This window comes from Bemisia tabaci, chromosome 8, assembly GCF_918797505.1.
Source record: "Bemisia tabaci chromosome 8, PGI_BMITA_v3".
Lineage (NCBI taxonomy): Eukaryota > Metazoa > Arthropoda > Insecta > Hemiptera > Aleyrodidae > Bemisia > Bemisia tabaci.
In genome coordinates this window covers 25,276,049-25,297,789 of record NC_092800.1, presented here as the reverse complement: position 1 = coordinate 25,297,789, position 21,741 = coordinate 25,276,049, and the positions used below count along the sequence as shown (strand labels likewise).

Genomic DNA, 21,741 nt, shown 5'->3' with positions numbered 1-21,741 from the left:
TATCGAATGTGATGTTTTCTCTCTAAAAAAAAACCACGCATTTATTACGTTGAATTTCTTTGTTAAAATTGGTAAGTGAGTGCTTTAGTCTCCTGACAACTGAAAAAATGGAACCAATTGATGCGATATATTGCATGCCGTTGTGTCACAAAATATGGCGTCCATCGAATCACCTTAAGCTTGCTCAGAGACCGACCTTCTATTTTCCTCCTCAGCACGTGCCAGTTTCCGGGAAAACTGGAATTTTCTTTAGAAAACCTTCTCAGCACGTATCAGTGCGTCGAAAAACCCTAAATTTCTGAGGAGCACGTGTATGCTATAGAGATATTAATGCGGTTTCGGATTTAGGCATTACATTATACGATACACTCAATCCTTGTCTAGAATACTTGCCACGCTTGGCAGCATAGTTAGTATGCTCTCCTCGAACATAGTAAAAAAAAATTGAATTTTTATTTTGTGAAAGAATATAATTATTGGTATCTTGCATTGAAATTAATCTCTTGATAAGCACTGCTAACTGAGATGTTATACTTTATGATGGAGGCTGTCTAACGAATGTGGATCCGGTCACGCTGTCATTCGCTTTCCGTGTGAAACGTGCTAATTTTAACATGCATTCAGACAAGTCTAGACGCGTCTGCCCCTGCTATAATCCGATTATGCAAAACACTAAGCAATCGCCTGGTGTTCGAACAAACTATCACGGATTTACACTTGGTGTCACGGGACATCGAGAGTAGCTGACATTATGTCTTCCTGAATTTTTGCAGGCAAAGTGCTACAGGAATAACACGTTTTTTTCGTATGATAGCATTTACAAAACACGAGGTAAAAATCAATACCCCAGTGTCAACATTGTCAAATTATTTGAGGTCAATGAAAAATAGCTATATTTATTGCACAGACCGTATTTTACAGTCGTAATTACATCAACGTCAAGTTCATGAATCACTCGTGCATACTTATATTTACATAAATAGACGCAATGGAGAGTTCGCATTGAAATTATTTATTGCTTTGTCTGAAAGCGCTAAAAGAGCTAATTTCACGATATTTTTTATAATTTTTTTCTGATAAAGGAAATAATATGTAAATAGATTTAAAAGTGAGAAAATGCACCGCTAGTGACGGCATCTGGTGGCATTTTCTATTTTTATTGCACGTATTTTGGCAGAGTAAATCATTTTGTCATATCTTCTCCAATATTGTTCAATTCATGAAACCTACGGTATCCTCGTGTTCAGTTCACTCAGTAGTTCCCACTTAAACACGAAATGCATCAAATTTCAGAGACCTCTCTATTACATGTTTTGACTTCTCAATTATTTCGCTTATGCAGCCTATCACAATAATTGACCTCTATCTTTTTCTGTTACAGGTAAGAAAACGCAAATAAACCTGAGTCACGCATCTTTCCTCGGACCTAAACAGTCTTACAGGACTAAAGACATCCAATTAGGTTATTCAGGTACCGAACTAAAGCAATACTGAAGATTAATTTTCGTTGACTTGATAAAATGATGGAGTAAATACATTGACAGGGCTGCCACATTATTTGGAGACTCTAAAACTGAAATCACGGCAACCCTGTCACTGTATTTTCTCCCTATCTTTGCATGGAGAGTTTTTCTTGATGTAGAGGTGGACTCTCAGGATAGTGTGGGATATCCCCTCCATTTTGGCCTCAACTCGAGAGCTTTTTTTGAACTTGGTAGTTGTTTTCGGGGAAATCAGTGGCACCATCTTGTTTCTCGCGAACTTTTATATAATAATCAATTGTCAAATCGGAAATCCCTCACACATGCATCAGCTCCATTTCTAGGTTTTTTATTGCCCCGGAAATTTATAAAATACTTCCCCATGTTCTGGTATCAATTACTCAATTTTTAATTTCTAAGGAGTGAGGTCCTTTCCTTTGTAGAGAAGTTGCAAATCGTCTGCATTTTTTCAAGAGCTAAGAAATAACGCATAATCCGAATTGCGAAGCTTCTCGTGGGCCTATTCGCCAAAGTATACTATACTCGGGTTTTAACAATATTATTTTCTAGGGCAAGCACAATGGCGGCTTAGTTGCACCTTAAGCTCTTTCCACGAAACGCCTTCTCCGCATTCCGTCGCTAGGCCGACTACAAGATGTAACTTCATATTCACGTGAGCCCCGGAGGATACGGAGTCTTACGGAGGATAGAGCTCATCGCACGATGTAGCCGAGCCCTTATTACTGCGGAACATCGACTTCTGGAGCGAGAGGTTGCGTTAAGCCCTGCTCAATTTTTCAGCATCTCCGCGGGGATCCATTCATTTTTTATTTCTGGGAAGCCCACCCGTTTCGAAAAGCGAACATCAAACCGTGGAAAGGGCGCTCGGGATAGGTCCCTGGGCCGTGGTCGTGTGGGTGGCAGAGTTGCGAAATGTCGGCGTGAAATAATGTAATGCGGGGAAGCGGCATATCAATAAGAAAATTCCATGATCTACCCAAATTAACGTCCACGATTCACGGGAGAATGCGATCTCCGAATTTATGGAACTGGTTTTAACGTAATGTCTTACAATGTAGCGTTGTGGGTCTGAAAACAGAACTGAGCTGCCGGGCGAGACGCCATACGCCACCTGCTTCAAATTTTTTAGGAAAGGATAAAATTAACAAGAAATACAACTTTTGATTGACGTGACAACACAAACAAAACAAATTTTCTGCACATGGCAAAGCAAATTCCTTAACATTTTCAAAGGAATCCGCATGCACAAACGTTCCCTTGTAAAAAATTAAATTGGCCAGTTAATGTTGGCAACAGATGATGTGACTTGGTTCCTCCCTACTAAACGCAGTCCAAATATAAACTGTCGATGGACAAAAAATCGTAGAGTTGAGGCAATTTAGCCAGGGTGGGCCCAAAAAGACCCTTATCGATACCTCTTCTTTGACCAGTGGCGTGGCGTGAATTGCAATATATTGATTGGCATGTATTTTAAACCTAGAGCAAAGAATCGATTATTAAGGTGTTCGCTGCGAACACCCTGTTTATCAATCATCTTCCCCTGGTAAAAATTGGCAGTAGAATCTGTGTTCCAAAACACCATGGACCTACAGCCGGCTGGGAGATTTCAATAGCTTCTATAGCCGGCTGCACAATTTCTTATGGCCTTTCATAGTCGATGGCGATTAAGTAACAGCCAGGCGATAAAGTGCATGCTAAACGTTACTAATTACGGATGCTAGGACTTAGTGAGTTTTTGGAATATTGCTCTCTTTTTGACCCGTAGTTTCTTGATTTATTTTACAAGGAAAGCTCCGTACTTTTGATGGATGCCTGCCATTACTAATATATTAGAGCGCCTTCAGTTTCGGATGATACTGTGCAATACCTCTTGTGTGAAATAGTTGCTTCAAGCGCGGTGGCACGCTGCGGTGCGGCAGGCGGGCAGCCAGCGCGAAACGCGCATTGGCGCCTACAAACCTAACAGGGATACTTCACGCGTTGCGCAATGCGTGAAGTATCCCTGTTAGGTTTGTAGGCGCCAGTGCGTCGCCACTCCGCTTTGTGTCCGCTTGTGTATTTAATCTGGCGGAATCAGCGTTATTCAACTCATGATTTTGAAATGTTTGCACATCCTGTATGGATTATTCTCATTTTAATTAATGAAAAAAAATGTGTAGTGAAGGAAAATATAATGTGCGTTTTGTAAATATTACGGTGATTCCGTACAAACTTAAGGATTTACAAAGCAGAAGAATTTCTACACAATTTCTTATAGCCTTTTATAGCCGATGGCGAAAAAGCATCAGCCAGGCGATAAAGTGTAAAGCCCGGTGATAGGAACTATAGCCCGGCTGCATAATTTTTTATCGCTTCGTATAGCCCGGCCGTATGATTTTCTCCGCATTCTACAGCCAGCTATATGATTTCCTGTAGCCTTCTTTAGCCGGCTATAAGAATTCCTATGGTATTTTGAAACGCAGCTCTTATCGTCAATTTTTACCAGGGTCCATATACACTGGAAAAAAACACATTGGATCTAGAATCCAGACTCTTAAAAACATCGACCAGAAAAAATACTCCTGATTCAATTAGATTTAAGTTTACATCAAGAACCATCCCACCTAATTTGAGCGGATTTCCTTTTGATTTAAGCTTAGATCTGATTGAATCAAGAGTTCTTTTTCTTGTCGATGTTTTCAAGAGTCTGGAGTCTAGATCCAATGTGTTTTTTTTTCCAGAGTAAGTTTAAATGACAGATCATTCGATAGATCGCAAGCTTGCCACGCCACTGCCTTTGACCGGATTAAAAATGCAGTGGGACTTTTGCAACTTTGACGTGTACTGACGTCCTTTCGTCAGGGGAACGACGAACTATCAAACGAGAGCGCCTCTTGATTTAAATCGAGGCCGGCAGTGACGCAGAGTTTCCAGTAATCAAAAGCGATTTTGATGGAGGCCCTCGCCCTCGCGTTTAAAGACAGCTTAATTTCTGTTTTCCTCCGCATCCGTCTCCACTTTGAGGGATTACAGCCCGAAGCACTTGTCGTATACGGCCTGGCGCACAGTGGATGGCCTGGATGGCGTCGATTTAATATGGTCTTGTAACGTGGTCAGAGATAAATTTTTTTACTAAAACTGAGAATTTTGGTGGATTATCTTCTTTTTTTTTACAATTGGACGTATTTATACCAAACAGACCTATGTGGAGGTGAGAAATATGGAATGTGCTCGTCAGTTCTCTTTGCGCAAGAGTGAATGAGAATAATAAAGTGCCAATGACGTCAGCGGCAATGATCGAGCCCGGGTGGAGGGGGTAATCGTCGTCGGGGCGCTTTAACTCATGAGCCCTGTCCACAACGCTCTCGTGCCATGTCCGCGGCTCATGAATCTCGCATTCAGTTGGCACATAGGTCTGTTTGATAGAATGTAAAATCCCGCTCTTCCAATTCTTCAAAAGGAATCACGCCCAATTTTACATTGCTTCATATGCAGCTTTCTAGAGCACACCCCATATTTCTCACCTCCACATAGGTCTGTTTGGTAGAAATACGTCCAATAATACAATTTGACATCACTACCGATATTATAAAGGTAGATACAAATTTTTAAGAGCAGCCCGAGACAATGGTAACAGTGGAAAAACAAGGGGGGACGGGGAACAAGGCTAAAATACACAATTGATAAAAACCGAGACGTTTTGTTTCAAAACTGAGTCATTTTCAGTCGGAAATACAATAAAAATGTAAAACAACGATGAAAACCTGAGCCCTACATGGATCCCAGCCACCACCTTGAAGGGCTCAGGTTTTCATCGTTTTCTTTAAAATTTTCATTGTATTTCCGACTGAAAATGACTCAGTTTTGAGTCAAAACGTCTCGGTTTTTATTGATTGTGTAATTTAGCCTTGTTTCCCGTTTTTTCCTCCTTGTTTTTCGACTATCACAAAGGTGTCAATTGGCTATGTTGAAAAAGTTTAAATGACATAAATATAAACAAACGTATGATAAATTAATAAACTAAACCTATCATTGAGGTACGTGGTATGTAATACCTTTCCTCGGTCATGGAAATAAATTGCAGTGAAAAATACTACTTGTGGAAAGGCATGGGGGAAGAGTAGGGGGTGTTTCTTTCGTCAAAATTTAAATTTTAAGGGGTGCTTCTAGAAGAAAAGTTCACGAGGAAACCTATGGAACCAGTGGCGAGGCGCGAATGATCGATTATCGATATTTCTCCATTTGAAACTATGGTAAAGAATCGATTATTAGGGTGTTCGCTGCGAACACCCTGATTATCGATCCTTTTTCATGAGTTTAAATGGCATAACAATTGATATATCGCAAAGCACGCCACGCCACTGTATGGAACCGCTTTTGGAACCTCAAATTTTTGCATAATCGGACGTATAAGCGTTTAAAGTTTCCAAATTTTATCCGAACTCTCCTATTGACTTCATCCACTACTGTGCGGCGCGCCGGATCCCGAATTCGGGGGAAAGGGCCGAACCCGTGACCCTGCGCGGCTCCGCCCGTTAAAGCGAATCGCGTCTCCGTTGAGCCCTGTCAAGCTGTACGCAGCGACGTTTTAAATCCCGTTCATTTCGAATTACGACCCCCGACATTGTTGCCAAGTCGGATGGTCCCCTCTCGAACGGCTGTGTCGATCAGTGTTTCGCACTTATTCATCACGGCGCAATTTGACTACATCGCGTACAGAATGTGATCACATTTTCGTCACACTCTGACTAGCTATTTACTTATTGAACGGTGTTGAAGTTCTCGAAATTTGTACGGATATTTAAACTTAGCTGCGTTTTAATCATCTAATTTGACACATACTAAATGTCATTTGAGTTAGAGTCCCTTTATACTGAGAGTCAAGACAACACCCCCTCATGGAGTCACAAACGAGAATAAAGTTTACAGAAATTGAACGTTTTTCGTAATCTTTGATCGGCCCATTCTCTAATTCCTTTCTCCGTTCCTTCTCTCATACCGTTTGTTCCTTGCCGAACCCGTAATTCCCTGGTCCATTCCAGATTATAATCTTTGCAATCGGTGAAAATGTAATCTTTACTCCCGTTTGTGACACTGCGAAGGCCTAAAATACGGGAACCAATCAGAAATGGATTCACATTGTCTTGACTTTCAGTATAAAGGGACTCTAATTTTAGTAAATAAAGTATTGGCGAGGCGTGAATGATTAGTTATCGATATTTCTCGATTTGAAACTGTGGTAGAGAATCGATTTTTGAGTTTTTCTGTTGCGAACACCCTGTTGATCGATTATTTTCCACAGATTTAAATAGCAGATCAATCGATACGTTGCAAAGCACGCCACGGCACTGAATAAAGTAAATTAATATACGTTTTTTTGTCTGTGCACATAAATAGCTATACTACAAATCTTTCCGAATTATTTTTCAAAATATACCGAACTTGTTTTATGATTTTCGACTGTCCACTTATTTTTACGAGTTACAGATCCTTATATGAGTCAACCGTATTTACATTTTTGAATCATAGCCAAGGTTTTTCATGGAGGCAAAGTGGCTCGCTCAATCGAAGCGACCATACGGCCCTTACGTTGGAAATGTTGAGGGAAAAGTTCCACATAATTAGATTCCCTTTCGTAAATGGTAGAATCACGAAGTCAGGTCATGGAGCAACAAGTAAAAATTGATCAGGTCTAACCAAAGGCACCAAATTTCTTGGCAAATAAAGGGGTGTGCTCGTTAAATTTGCTTGGAAAAACTCCTTAGGTATCACCATGCGGTTGTTCCCTCTCTCTGAACTAATTTCACTAATTGGACGTATTTCTGCCACAAGGAACTATGTGCATTAAGGCATGATAAGCATAATGCACATAGTTCCGTTTGGCAAAAATACGTCCAATTGGAAATGTGAGAGGGAACCAACGAGAAATTTGATTCCATTTTGAATTCAAGAGAGGGCAGGTTGTTAAAAATCAAAATTAAAAATTATTATTTTTGCAGAAACTTTGACTTTCTTGGTCGGAAATGAGAATTAAAGCTGATACAGTTTATCGAAATTAGAATTCTGAAACGAAACATTTTTCGTATGAGATGTGATAAAGAAATTCCGTGACAAACCGCCCCTTATTTTCCAAAAAACTCAGTTCTTGTCTACTGGACTCGATGTATGCGATATGTCACTTGATAAAGAATGAATCGCAAGTCATAGCGCCTTGATCCTGGATGCAATTATTCGTGCTGTGCGGATGTCCGTATTGCATACGCAATTGATTGAAGGCGTTTGATTAGCCACGGAGCTGTGACGACTGCGACGTGAGGTAGAACAGGTCACATTTTAAAAGCATCGCTGATACTTAAGCCTTAATTACTGAAAGTTAAGCCACGCGACATCCGTTTTTTATTGGTTTGTGTGTTTATGACTCGCATTGTGTTTTGCAATCCGGTGAAATATTACATGTTTAGTTCAAGTACACATTACGGCGAGGGAACGACCCTAAAAATAAGCGGTTGAAGGAGAGGCTGCGATGAGATTGCGCAATTGCCCCTTTTTTACCTTTTATGGAGATGTATAGGATTGCGCGAATTTTTCTGGTACTGAAAACTCACATGTTAACCACAAATATTCAAAATTCAACGAGGAAGCGTTAATCTGGCAACCTTGGTAGTTTGTGGTTGATAACTACAACGCGGAAGAATGTTCATTCTCTCCTCACTGTCTCTATGGAAAGCCCTCGTAGCACCAATGGCCTAGAGAACTTTCATAGACATTTAAAAAGTGAACTATGCGGCCGCCAACTATTGGAAAAAAACTTCACGTAAAAAATCGTAGAACAGCTATGTTTAAGTTTTAAGACATAAATGGATTCAAAAGCCGACGGGTGCACCCAGAAGAAAGCGTACGTTTATCCCTGATTGCTACGTTATGCACCAATTTTATGTTCTATCTTTAATACATGTTTTTAAAAAGCTACACCCAGTTTTTCTAAAAAGTTTTCGGGAATTTACATAACTGATCTCAAATAAAAGTATCGAAAATTTCGACGCGATATTTTCTTTCGTTCTATTTTCTTTTAATGCAACAAAAAAAATTAAATATCATCCGAGTTTCTGAATTGTTACAATAAGGATGCATATTTTCCCTCTAATTATGGTAAAAACTGGAGCAGAAAGTTAAGAATGATTACACGTAGTCCTACAGCATTCCTATAGTCTTGTAGGCGCTAATGTGCGTTTCACGCCAACTGACCGACTGCACTGCGTTTGGCGCAATGCGAGAAGTATTCTGAAAGTCTTGCAGGCGCTAATATACGTTTAATGCCGGCCGCTTTGTTTTTGGCGCGGTTATTCGAACTCGCATTAGAATAATCGCGGCATCGAATAATGGAGCTTAAAAGGCCTATGTTATGTTTCGACACCGTATGAGCATTGCAACGTTGCCTCGTTTCTCCCGAATAAATATTTTTTTCCGAAAAAAGTTAGGAAAGTTCTTTACACCCACGACCATTATTCAATCTTTTCACTCCATTTATCATCAGACGGTAAGACATCGATGACTTGTCAACAAACTAACCTAAACTAGCGTTAATATACAAATGCGTTTATTGTCCAACTGTGTTCTGTTTTGCCGAACTTCTACCTTAAATTAACTTCATTTTAAATCCGCGCATTTTTGCAGCAGATGTTAAGGTTTCTATTCACGCAATCCTCGTGCCTTTTTTGTGCAATCCTCGTGTATTTTCTTAGACCTTTCGTGCAATCCTGAATTACCAAGGTCAGTAGGTCATGGAACTCTTAGGGCCCAAAAGCCAACCTATGAACTCAAATTGTCCAGAATGATTTTTTATTATAATTTTTACGACATGTTCTTTCCAAAGCGCGTATTTCTGAGCGTAAATTTGTGCAAAGGGTCGATAAACAGGGTGTTCGCAACGAACACCTTAATAATCGATGCTTTACCTTAGCTTCAAATGGGGAAATATCGATAATCGATCATTCAAGCCTCGTCACTGCTACACTGAAAAAAAAAATATGGTATAGATTTTACCATTCTCTGACACAATGATCCGAATATAGTAAAAAACACCAGACTCTATGGTAGCACTACCATAATACTACCATAATAACCTAATTACCACCATAATACTTACCATAATACTATGGCAAGTATAACTAGAGTTCTAATGAATACTGCTATAATTCTGGTTACTTCCACTAAATGGTATTACCGTGTAAAAAATCAAGCAGACTTTTAGTAGATGTTATCATACTTTTTTTTCAGTGTAAGTAGAAGTGCCGAGTTCGAAGCTGCACTACAATCTCATCGTGTAAAATAACTCTATCATTCCGATTAAAATAGTGCAGATAAGGCAGCTCTAACCCGCGGGATCGCAACTGCATATCCATGCGGAAGGTGCCCACCCTCAGAGGATAAAACATCCGCGGCACACCCACACACACACACTCTCAACGATAAAACTAAGAAGCCCGCCGTGAGTGACGACAACCCCCTCGTATTCAGTTTCACTTACAACCCTGTCTTCGATGTTGACACGTCAACCGTAAAAAGGAATCGTTTCCCGTTTAAAGAAATTCGGCGCAAATTCAGCGGCAAGCCGGCATCACTTTTTTCCATCGTCGTGGTTGTTCAACCCATTGATTCCAACATTCCTGTACAGTTTGTTTAACTGCACTTAGTTCGATAGTGATCGATGCCATCGTTATTTCTGTGTTGCCGCCGCCGGAACAAATGTTTTTAAAGCAACTTTTTAGTTTACAAAAAATTGTCTTCAATCGAAGAATTTTTCATGGCTCAAAACAATTTTTTTTCGAAGAAAATTTTTAATGTATGATCGAATTACGTTTCTTAGAATGAACAAAAACAAAATATTTGAGTTCAAGCAATAATGCTGTCACTTGACGAAAAAATATTACGATAAAATAGATAAACAAAAATATAAATCAAGCTAATTTTTTTTTAAAATCAGAGACCATGTTTTATTTTTATTTAAAAAATAAAGAATTTTTGCCGTTTTTTTAGAGAGGGGCTGGCTCACTGAAAATGTGCACTGAAAAAATATCGTAGATTTTACATACTCTGACACAGTGATATGAGTATGGTAAGAAACATCAGACTTTATGGTAGCATTTACCATTATTATGGTAAGTATCACCAGAGTTCTGGTGAATTTACTATAATTCTGGTAATTTTTACAAAATATTATCACTGTGTAAAAAATCAAGTACACGTAATATAGTAAGTGTTACCATACTTTTTTTCAGTGTGAAATGGATTCAGAAAAAATATGCCCTTAGGGGAAAAGACTAAATTGAGATAACTACGTACACCAAAGCTTAATAATTTTGAGAATCGCCGAGTGAAGCCTTCATATAAACCGTGCCATTTCTTTATAAAATTAGATGGCAAGAAGTTTTGGTAATTTTCTTGATGTGCTCTTCAAACTATTACTGTGAGGAACGTCAGTAATGCTCCGCAATATGGAGCCAATGCCAATTCTATTAGTGGCCGAAACAAGGCACTGAAATGTCGTACTTTTCCTTGTTCTCCACCGGCTCGGTGTCACGCTTGCTGGTTCAGAGAATAGACTTTTTTAGATCTCCAGAGAATATTCTAGGATATTGCTTAATTTCAGTGAGTGAGGAGAATAGCGCTCGAAATGAACGCCTTTAACAAGGTTGCTAGATTTATTTTGGCTGTGTTTCGAGACTCCAAATACTGAGTGAAAGCTATGGCTTATAAACAACTAAGGCGTCTGGCTGTTTTACAAATTTCACAAATTTCCTCGCTTGATAACAAAACATGCACGAAAAAACATGAACGTGGAGGCTTTCTGGTTCTTACCATATTAAAATTATTTCGCACAATTTTTACACAGGGCAATGGAGATTGCTGGGTTTGGTTCTAAATGTCTCATTTACTCCGGCGCGGCGTAGCGAATAAGAGAACCGTAAGTTTCAAATTTTCGAAATCGAGACTTTCGAGAGATGATCTTCCAGGAATTTTAATAAATCTTATTTTTTTTGCCAATCTACAAGAATCAAGCATGAAAACACGCTTCTGTGACCAGCGCAACTGACCCATTGTCACGTGTTTCGGTGATGTTGTGAATGGTAATAGTAGGAGTTCTCTCAGTGCATCTTTTCCATATCTGTCAAAACTTCCGGGATTCAGAACTTTTTTGTTCCAATTTTTCCCACTCTATGACCGTCAAAAGTTCCGGGATTCCTTTAAGAATTTTTCAGAAGTTCCGAGAAAATTCCGGAAAATTTCTGGAATTTTAAAAGTTCCAGGAAAAATCTCAAAAGTTCCGGAATATGGAACTGGTTCCGGGAAACGGAAGCACTGTCTCTGGGAGTTTGGGAGAGGGATTTCGGGAATTTATGCGGAATTTGAATATCTGATGTGCGATGGTGTTTTGCAGGGGTCGAAAAATGCAAAAGATCCGGAAAATGTCGGAATTGTCAAAAGTTCCGGGCAAAATTTAGGAAAATCTCAAAAGTTCCGGAATTCGGAACTAGTTCCGGGAAATGGGATCATTGATGTTCTGTGGAAGTTTGGGAGAGGGATTTCGGGAATTTATACGGAATGTGAATATCTGATGTGCGATGGTGTTTTGCAGGGGTCGGTGCGGAGCGGAGGCGGCGGGGCCAACACGATGGACGCGAACTGGTGACGCGGCGCCGGCATGGGCAATAAATTGAGTGCCTGCTCTTGCGCCCCGCTGATAAGGAAAGCCTACAGATACGAGGACTCCCCGTGGCAAACGTCCAGACGCAGGGACGGCCATTTGCTCAGGTAAATCATCCGCTTCCGCCAAATTACCTCCACGACTACTTTCAAATCTCCATGTTTTCAAAATCGGAGAATAAAGCAGTACTGCCGTGCTAAGGAAAAACGCCGTATGAGCCTCCAGGCGTTGCCAAATTTCCTTTGATAAATCACAAATTTATGGGAATATATATAAACATTTTTCTTTCGATTTTTTCAGAGAATTTCGTTCGTAATTTGATCCAAATAAAGTAAAAATTTTAAGGAAAAGTATGAATAATTTCCCTCAAAAACAAACTTTTTATCGCAGGAAATGTGGCAACTCTCGAATGTTCATAAGGCGTTTTTCCTTAGCACGGTAGAGTAGGACAAAGAGATAAACGATACCAGTAAAACATACGTACATTGGTGCGCCTTCAATTACGTTTGATACTGTGCAATACTTCTGAGGTGGAATAGTTGCTCAGAGCGCCTTCGACAGAATCGCTTCGACTTGATGGCCGAAGATCGAGATTACCGCTGAAATCACACTCGGGCGCGTGCGCAGTTGCACATTGTCTCATCGACGGCGTTGAGATAAAACCCGTCATACCTTAATTTTGCAACGTTGTAAGTGTATAAATGCCTATTTTATGTTAAAAAGGCACAGAAAATAGGACGTATCGCGCTTCGATTTGGCAGAAAATCAGGATTACCGCTGAAATCACACTCTGCGGGCTGATTATTGACATTGATAGACAATAAGGTATAGACAAAGAAGACAAACTGAAAATAAACCGATCCTATCGATGGAAGCGGGTGGTTGTAATAGACAAAGGAGGTAAGTGATAGACTAACTAACGGCAACCCGAGAGAGACCTGGTAGTTAGTCCATCATTTACCCCCTTAGTTTATAATAACCACCCGTTTCCACCAATAGGATCGTTCCATGTCCCCTATGTCTTCTTTGTCTATCGCCTTGTTTATTAATTTCAATAATCAGTCCGCTTGCGCATGCGTAGTTGCACATTTTCTCATTATCCACGGTAAGATTGAAATCGTTAATACCTTAATTGAGACGTTGTGAGTTTTCAATGCTTGTTTTATGCGGGTCCGGTGGTCCGGTTTGTCCATTGGTGCGCCTTCAATTACGTTTGATACTGTGCAATACTTCTGAGGTGGAATAGTTGCTCAGAACGCCTTCGACAGAATCGCTTCGACTTGATGGCCGAAGATTGAGATTACCGCTGAAATCACACTCGGGCGCGTGCGCAGTTGCACATTGTCTCATCGACGGCGTTGAGATAAAACCCCGTAAAAACGCCGTATGAGCCTTCAAGCGTTGCCAAATTTCCTTAAATAAATCACAAATTTTCGGGAAAATTAAGTAAACGTTTTTCCTCCAATTTTTTAGATAATTTTGTTCGCAATTTCACCTAAATCCCTGAAAATTTCAAAGAAAAATATCCATAGATTTCTTCCAAAAGAAACATTTTATCGTTGGAAATTTGGCAACTCTCAAATGTTCATGCGGAATTTTTCCGTAGCACGGCAAAGTAGAAAAGGTACACTACAAAAAGAAAAAGTTACGGGCTATATGGACATACCGTCCGTTCCGGGCTCAGAGACCGAAAGTTCCGGGTGCTGGAGCCGTAAAGATTCGATTGCTCCGGGTGCTACAACCGGAACTTTCGGCAGCTGAGCCCGGAATGCAAACGGTACGTCTATGTGGCTCGAAAGTACGGTTTCCACGGCCGGAGTTTTTTTTTTTTCAGTGTATGAAAAGCATACTGATACATGTTTCTTAACCAAAATTCCACGTTGAAAAGGACTCGCGCAATACCCAAACAGCAGCACTCTACGTTAAAAATTAACCGAAATATTCCGCTTTGAAAAATTCGTTTAATTACGTCATCCACTGCGATAGTGACACCCATGGTTTCTTCAACCTTGCTTTCATCCGAGTTACACGTTGAGTAACCAGTAAAAATTTGTGACTTACTAATTGATGAAAGCAAGGTGGAAGAAACCAAAGGTGCCACTATACCGCGATCGATGACGTCTTAAACCGAATTTTTCAAAGCGCAATGTTTCGGTTAATATTGAACATAGAAACTTGCTGTTGAAACAGATCTTTTTGTTTCTAGCTGATCTATAAGAATCGAGCATCAAAACACAATTTATTCTGTGACCGGCGCAAAGCGGAACTGACCCATTTTGGAAAATCCAATGGGCCAGTTGCGCTGGTAACAAGATCCTGTTTTGATGCTTGATTCTTTTAGATTAGCCAAAAATAATAAGATCTGTCCAAACAGCAACTTTCAATGTCGAATATTAACCGAGATATCGTCCTTTGAAAAGTCGGGTTTTCGACGTCATCCACCGCGGTAGTGCATAACATGGTATGTACTAACGCGTGGATGACGTCATAAACCGATTTTTCAAAGCGCGATGTTTCGGTTAATATTGAACGTAGAAACTTGCTGTTGAGACAGATCTTTTTGTTTTTAGCTGATCTATAAGAATCAAGCATCATAACACGATTCTGTGACCATAGCGCAAGGCGCAACTGACCCATTCTGGAAAAATCCAATTATTTGAAGTATCAAAACTTACACTTCATCATTACAAGTATCTCGTCTGAAATTTTGTGATTTTCCCGTTCGGACCAGCAACGCAGGGATCTCGGATCACAAATCACCCTCGTTCTCAGTCTTGCAGTCAACGTTTTTGTCCCTGCGCCGTCGTGCATCACGCCCTGCAAAGATTGTCAAATGGCCAAACCCCCCTAAATTCCCCCTTTGCGTCCATGTAAATTTATCAAGTATTTTAACTTGTGATTCGGCAACACCGCGCCGTGCTCATCCCAAATTGCATTTCACTTATTCCCGGGCTCGGCTTCGAATCCAACAGTTTTGACTCACTCACACCGGGCTCTCTATGCCCACCGTTTCACAATGTTGACAAATTTTGCACAGTCTGGAACGGCCATAGGAAGAAAGGCCGCAGCCTATGGAGGCAAATTGGAAAATTTTGCAGCGGGCTGGTAGTTGAAATTAATAGACAAAGCTATAGACAAAGAAGACAAAAGAGATATGGGGGGATCCAGGGATCCTATTGGTGGAAGCGGGTGGTTGCAATGGACAAGGAAGGTAGATAATAGACAAACTAACGGCAACCCGAAAGAGATCCTGTGGTCAGTCCTTCATTTTCTCCCTTAGTCTATAGGAACTAATCATTTCAACCAATAAGATCGTTCTATATTCCCTATGTCTTCTTTGTCCATCGCCTTGTCTATCAATTTCAACAATCAGTCCGCTGGAGCATAGATGTGTCTAAATCCCTTGATGTCTAACGGACAATAAATCTAGTCTATCGACAGCTGTAGGTCTTGACGGAATATAAGCCAATAGGAAAAAAAGAAAGAAGGGAAGAAAACAAAAGGCAGAGTTTTCCGTTGTGCAAAACTGTCATGCCAAAGGAAAATGACGTATGAAAATCGTATTCAATTGATTTGGACACATCATAGCATAGTATGTGCGAACAAGATCTGAGCTCTTGTTAAATTAAAAAAAAAGAAACACCCCAAGGTTTCTCTTGCTCTGTTTCCATATTATGTTTGTATCCATTTGCCCTATATCTGGTGGTGCCTCAGTAGCAACGCGAGGGACACAGCCGAACATGAGAGATACATTTTTTAAATCTCCCGAATAGGAGCGATACCTTACTATTAGAAGAGGGAGAAGCACTGAGAGTTCACGCCTCGCGCCATAGCGCCTTCAATTTTGCACACGCAACACGGACATCCATCAAGTTCAAATAGTTGTATCACTGCGCCGTGATCAACGCGCAGCTTTTTGAGCGATCACCACGCCCTGTCGCTTGATAGCTTTGTCTATCAATTTCAACAATCAGCCGGCAGCTGTTGAATTTTGATGAATTTCGTTTTTGGCGGAAACTACCTAGCAAACGGAGCACGAGGATGTCTTTGCTTTTCAAATTGAACGATCATCGGAGAAGATGAGACAAAATTATTTGATCCGTCAAAATACATTTGTTCAAACGGGAAATGTCTCTTGATGACGGCAGAAACCGATCAATTTCCTCACTTTAAAAATACTTGGCACTTGGCCCATGGAGCATCCTCAGATGAAGAAATATATTTTTTTTCTTGCGAATCCTCCATTATCAAAGGTGCGTTTTTTTTTATCAGATTGGGTCGCAAAATTCGATTCTGCAACGGAAAACTCTCCTCAGTGTCTTGAAGAGTAAATTATTGTAAGTGGTTAACTTCATACTTGCGTCAAAATCAAACGTGCAGTCTGAATATAGTCCAGCAGTTTTGTGCTCCGAACATAAAAGATACAATTTAACAACTCAAAACTACGTTTTTTCATAGAAAACTGCAAATTACCATTTTCCGGTCTGGTTTGACATATTTGGGTGTTTTTCCTCTCCCAACAATTGTTAAACACTCCTTTCATGATCTGATATTAGTAACTTACTTGTGATTTTTTGTCGATTGAGGTCCCTTTTACTGTGAATAATCATAATTATATTAAAGTTGCATTGCAGTCTTTAATTTAAATCGAAAAGATTAACATTCAGAGTTCACGTGAAATAGCTATTCACGCTTGCAGGAAGTAAAATGGAAACAAGCGCAATAAAAAAATACTGCGGAGGAAAGGAATAAAGGATGCGCATTGATGACGGCGCGGAGATACAACTATTCGTGCTTGATGGATGTCCATGTTGCATTTTGCGAAATTGAAGGCGCGATAGCGCGAGACGTGAACTCGCAATGCTCCGCTTTATGCTGCTAGTGACAATGCAGTTCCATTTAGATTCAGCAGACAAATTAAAAAACGAGGCCCGAATACGTCTTTGCTGCGGCGCAAAGAAAAGTTTTTTTCTTCAAAATCTCTCGTAATAGAGTATTTTCCAAATAACAAAACACTGATGAAAATTTGCAAAATCATGCAAGAGGGGAAAAATCAATTATTAAAAATCCAAAAAATGTGTTGTTACAAAAACGCAACACCATGCCACAGAGGGTTAAAGGCTCCTCTCCTTATATCTTCTGGTTTGCAACAGACTCATTCAATAACCCAGAAAAGCTTTTACCTCACCAGTAATTTACATTCAAAAATATGTAAGGAACCCACAACATTTGACTCACAATTTTGATGGAAAAACATTTATAAATTTCGCCACCTTGCCGAAGCAACAGTGTCGAAAAATTGCCGGACTCTAAACGGAACCTCAAGTTATGCGAGGTCGTTTCGCGGGTTGCCTACCACGGCGGCGAAAAGTGGGAAATTAGGCGGCGCCTAATGAGCAATCGAGTTGAAAGTTATCCGCGACGAATATCGGTGGAACAGGAAGTCTTCCTCCCTTAATTAACTTAACTTAATTAACTCGTGTAATGTCATTACGGGAGCTTTTTATAACCGGAAAGGTCGTTACTCGCTGCACTACCGCTCTCGACAATCGCCCCACCCATCGTCAGCTATCGCTTCGCTTTTGAGAACACGTGCGCTGTCCGACCAAACCGAACATTGTGAACAATTATTGAGTACTTGGTATTATTATGTGCTGACAGTGCTAAGGAAGAACGCCGTATGAACCTTCAGGCGTTGCCACGTTTCTTCTTATAAAACTCAAATTTCCTGGTGAATTTTTGAATATTTTCCCTCCGATTTTTCAGATAATTTTTTTCGCAATTTTACCAAAAGTTCCTGAAAATTTCAAGGAAAAATAGTCATAACTTTCCTCAAGAATGATTATTTTGCTGGGAAAAATTTGGCAACTCTCGAATGTGTATGCGGCGTTTTTCCTTAGCACGGTAGATGTGTTGACCGTTCGATTCTAGAGTACCTGTGTGCGGGAGAATATTGTCATCTCGATCCTTATACTACAGAAAAAGTGTGCCGCTCTCTGATTGGTCGGCTATCATGGAGCCCTTAAGTTGGACCAATAATGTAAACGAACCCTAGCCCCTCCGCTCCTAGTTTGGCCAAATGTAAAGAAACAAAATGGCGACAAAGCTCTACAAAGTTCCAGACGTGATTTTGGATGTGATAGATTTTTTTTTTTTTTTACGATCAACTTCTGAACTGTGTTAGGATCGAACTTTGATGGATAGTTTTGATGAAAATCAACCTTTGAGTGTGATTCATTTCTCAGCCGATAATACGTGTTCCTCTGGGTCGGGTTTGTTTACATCGGACCAACTTTGGAGCTTCATGATAGTCTAAAACTGATGAACCAATCAGAGAACGGCACAGACATGGCAATACTCTCCCGTATATAGGTACTCTATACTGCGGATGTGATCCCTGCGAAACGTCTCGGGCTTTTTATTTTATTTTATTTTATTTTGTTTTATTTTATTTTATTATATTTTATTTTATTGTATTTTATTTTATTTTATGTGTTTTTTTTTATTATTTGTGGCCTTCGTTCCGATTTAAGTTGTTTTTTTGTCAGTGTTTCGGGCCGATTAAGTTGTTTCTTCTATCATTACTGCCCAACAGTTAGCTTATCAAACTTGAAAATAACAGTATGTGTGCTCTTAAAGACTTAAAAACAAATTTTCGTACGCCATGATTAATATCTGAATCCCAAGAGAAAGGCTGGAAACTCCGGGTTGCGCTAGATTTGAGGAGGTTCCCGTGTCCCATCTCATAATCTTGGCGCAAGAGAGCAGATTCTATTTTCGATTTTAAAAAAAAACTGCTCATACTGTGTGAACATTTTGGTAGTTTAGTGCTCAGAAAAATCCCACGTCTGCGTTACCATTAAACTTAAAAACTTCCCTTTGAACTTGTTAAGATAAGACACAAATGTTTATCAACGTAAGAAAATACATCCCGTAATAGCTCTATCACCACTTTAAGATGCATTAAGATGGATCCTAGCAGTTAGCACCGCATTAAGACCCCCTGTCAAAGGAGGATTCCGCCATCTCCGGGCAATTTTTGCATTTTTTATAGGAGAGAGCGAATGAATAAAGTATGGTATATGCAGAAACATCAGTTCACCCGGCGGCTTGTATTCCGACACAGTACTACCCTCGCTATTCTTCTATTAATTTAGATTGTTGGTTAAGCGAGCTAGAGGGGAAATGGAAAGAGTGTATATCGAGGCATGGGCAGGGAAACAACCAAAACATGTCCCTCGGATGGAGTAGAAGTGAAACTCGCTGCCGCATAAATTTTGCACGATGTCATTAAAAATGATAACGTTCCTGAGAACGACAGGGAATATTGTGCCCCTAATCTGGGTCGCGCAAGTAGGAGGGGACTCTCTAGTCTTGGGCCGAAAAGCAGGGGATGGAATGAGGAAAGTGCCTTGTCTTGCGACAACCCGTTTTCGTCTTTGTCAAGTCTTTCGCATTGATCATGAATGAGAGGATTTTGATATGTTGCTTTCCTTGAGAAAAGGGGCCCCTAGTACTGCCGTGCTGAGTAAAAACGCCCCATGAGCATTCAAATGTTGCCAAATTTCCTCTGAGAAAATATTTATTTTTGAAGACATTTATGAATATTTTTCTTTAAAATTTTCAGACTTTTTAGATCAAACACTGGAAAAAAAACACATTGGATCTAGAGTCAATTAAAAGGAACTAGGGGTCTGTGCCCCCAGCCGTTTTGCTGCTTGTGTAGGCTGTATCTCTTGCGTGCAACAGACCCATTTGGACGTATTTCTATTAAACGGAACTATGTGCATTAAGACATAAGCCCTGAGACCCATTAGAATATGTGCATAACAGGGCTCACGTCATAATGCACATAGTTCCGTTTGATAGAAATACGTCCATTTACTGGGAAAAAAAAAAACAAAAAAAAAAAACAAAACACACATTGGATCTGGAGTCCAGACTCTTAAAAACATCGACAAGAAAAAATACTCTTGATTCAATCAGATTTAAGCTTAAATCAAGAACCAAGCCTCTTAATTTGAGCGGATTTCCTTTTGATTGAAGCTTAAATCTGATTGAATCAAGAGTCCTTTTTCTTGTCAATGTTTTCAAGAGTCTGGACTCTAGATCCAATGTGTTTTGTTTTTTTTTTTTTTTTTTTTCCAGTGAATGGACGTATTTCTATCAAACGCAACTATGTGCATTATGACGTGAGCCCTGATATGAACATATTCTAATGGGTCTCAGAGCTTATGTCTTAATGCACATAGTTCCGTTTAATAGAAATACGTCCAAATGGGTCTGTTGCACGCAAGAGATACAGCCAACACAAGCAGCAAAACGGCTAGGAGGCACAGACCCCTAGTTACTTTAATTGTGTCCTATCATTGGTAGAGAGAAGGTTGAAGTAATTTTTTAATACAAAAACTTCTACAGATGAGCAACTCTAATCATAATGTAGCATCTGTAAATGACGAATTCTGATGTAAATGTGGCAGCGTTACAATAATGGTCGTTAAGGTTGCATCGCATGTCCATTCTCCGATGCTTCTATCCTCTCCTTCCATGTTCGGCCTATACTTTAGCGTGATTAAAACAATAGATAACGTCTGCTAAACCTATCATGCTCCCTTCGGGCCCCACAAGGAGCTGAGCTCACCAAATAGTAGTTAAAGCCTCTCACTACTGATAGTGAGAGTAATGAAAACTAATTACTCACACCGGAGGAACGAGAATTGACCAAATGGAGTTTATCTTTACACAGTGAGCGGTTTTATAATAAAACTCCGAGGAAATTAAATTAAGGGAAAACACAGATCTCACCAGGTCCCTCTCTTTATCTTTCTTGATATATCGTGTATGTTTCTACATGAAAAAATAATTATAAATGTAAAATAAATAATAATGTAATAATAATAATGTATATGTATATAATGTTAAATATAAAAATAGGAGTACATGCACTACTTTGTTACATATATTCTACTATTTGATGTAAAAGCGTTATTAAGTTGAGCAAATTCTCGAAGAAAGAGTACAGTATAATCTTGACGAGAACCGTACCATGATTGCATAAAGTGCTACATACCAAAGAAAAACACGAGCTTATTGAAAAACAAATAATAAAAATATGAAATATTTTCCCTCCGCAGAAAATGGTGGAAATTCCTATGAAGCAAATCGCGAATGTTAACATTATAAGATGTTACAATGTTATCATACAATTTCTAAAAAATCACCAGAAACAGCGTTCACTAAACGCATGACGCATGGCGTGGTGATCGCTCAAAAAGCTGCGCGTTGATCACGGCGCAGTGATACAACTATTTGAACTTGATGGATGTCCGTGTTGCGTGTGCGAAATTGAAGGCGCGATGGCGCGAGGCGTGAACTCTCAGTCCTTCTCTCACTCTAAGGTATCGCTCCTATTGGGGGGATTTAAATAATGATGCCGGATTGTGTATCTCTTATGTTCGGCTGTGTCCCTCGCGTTGCTATTGAAGCTCCACCAGATACAGGGCAAATGGACGCAATCATAATATGGAAACAGAGCAAGAGAAAACCATAGGGTGT

At 39.9% G+C, this 21,741-nt stretch overlaps 1 protein-coding gene across 1 annotated transcript in view; it reads left to right on the top strand.

Annotated features, from left to right (window-relative positions):
- Positions 1–21,741, top strand: part of sif (still life) — a 468,396-nt gene that overhangs the window by 51,944 nt on the left and 394,711 nt on the right. The window contains exon 3 of the mRNA XM_072303597.1: positions 12,118–12,293. Within this exon, the coding sequence (XP_072159698.1) occupies positions 12,184–12,293 (110 nt within the window). The 5' untranslated portion in view covers positions 12,118–12,183. The remainder of the gene's footprint in view (positions 1–12,117; positions 12,294–21,741) is intronic.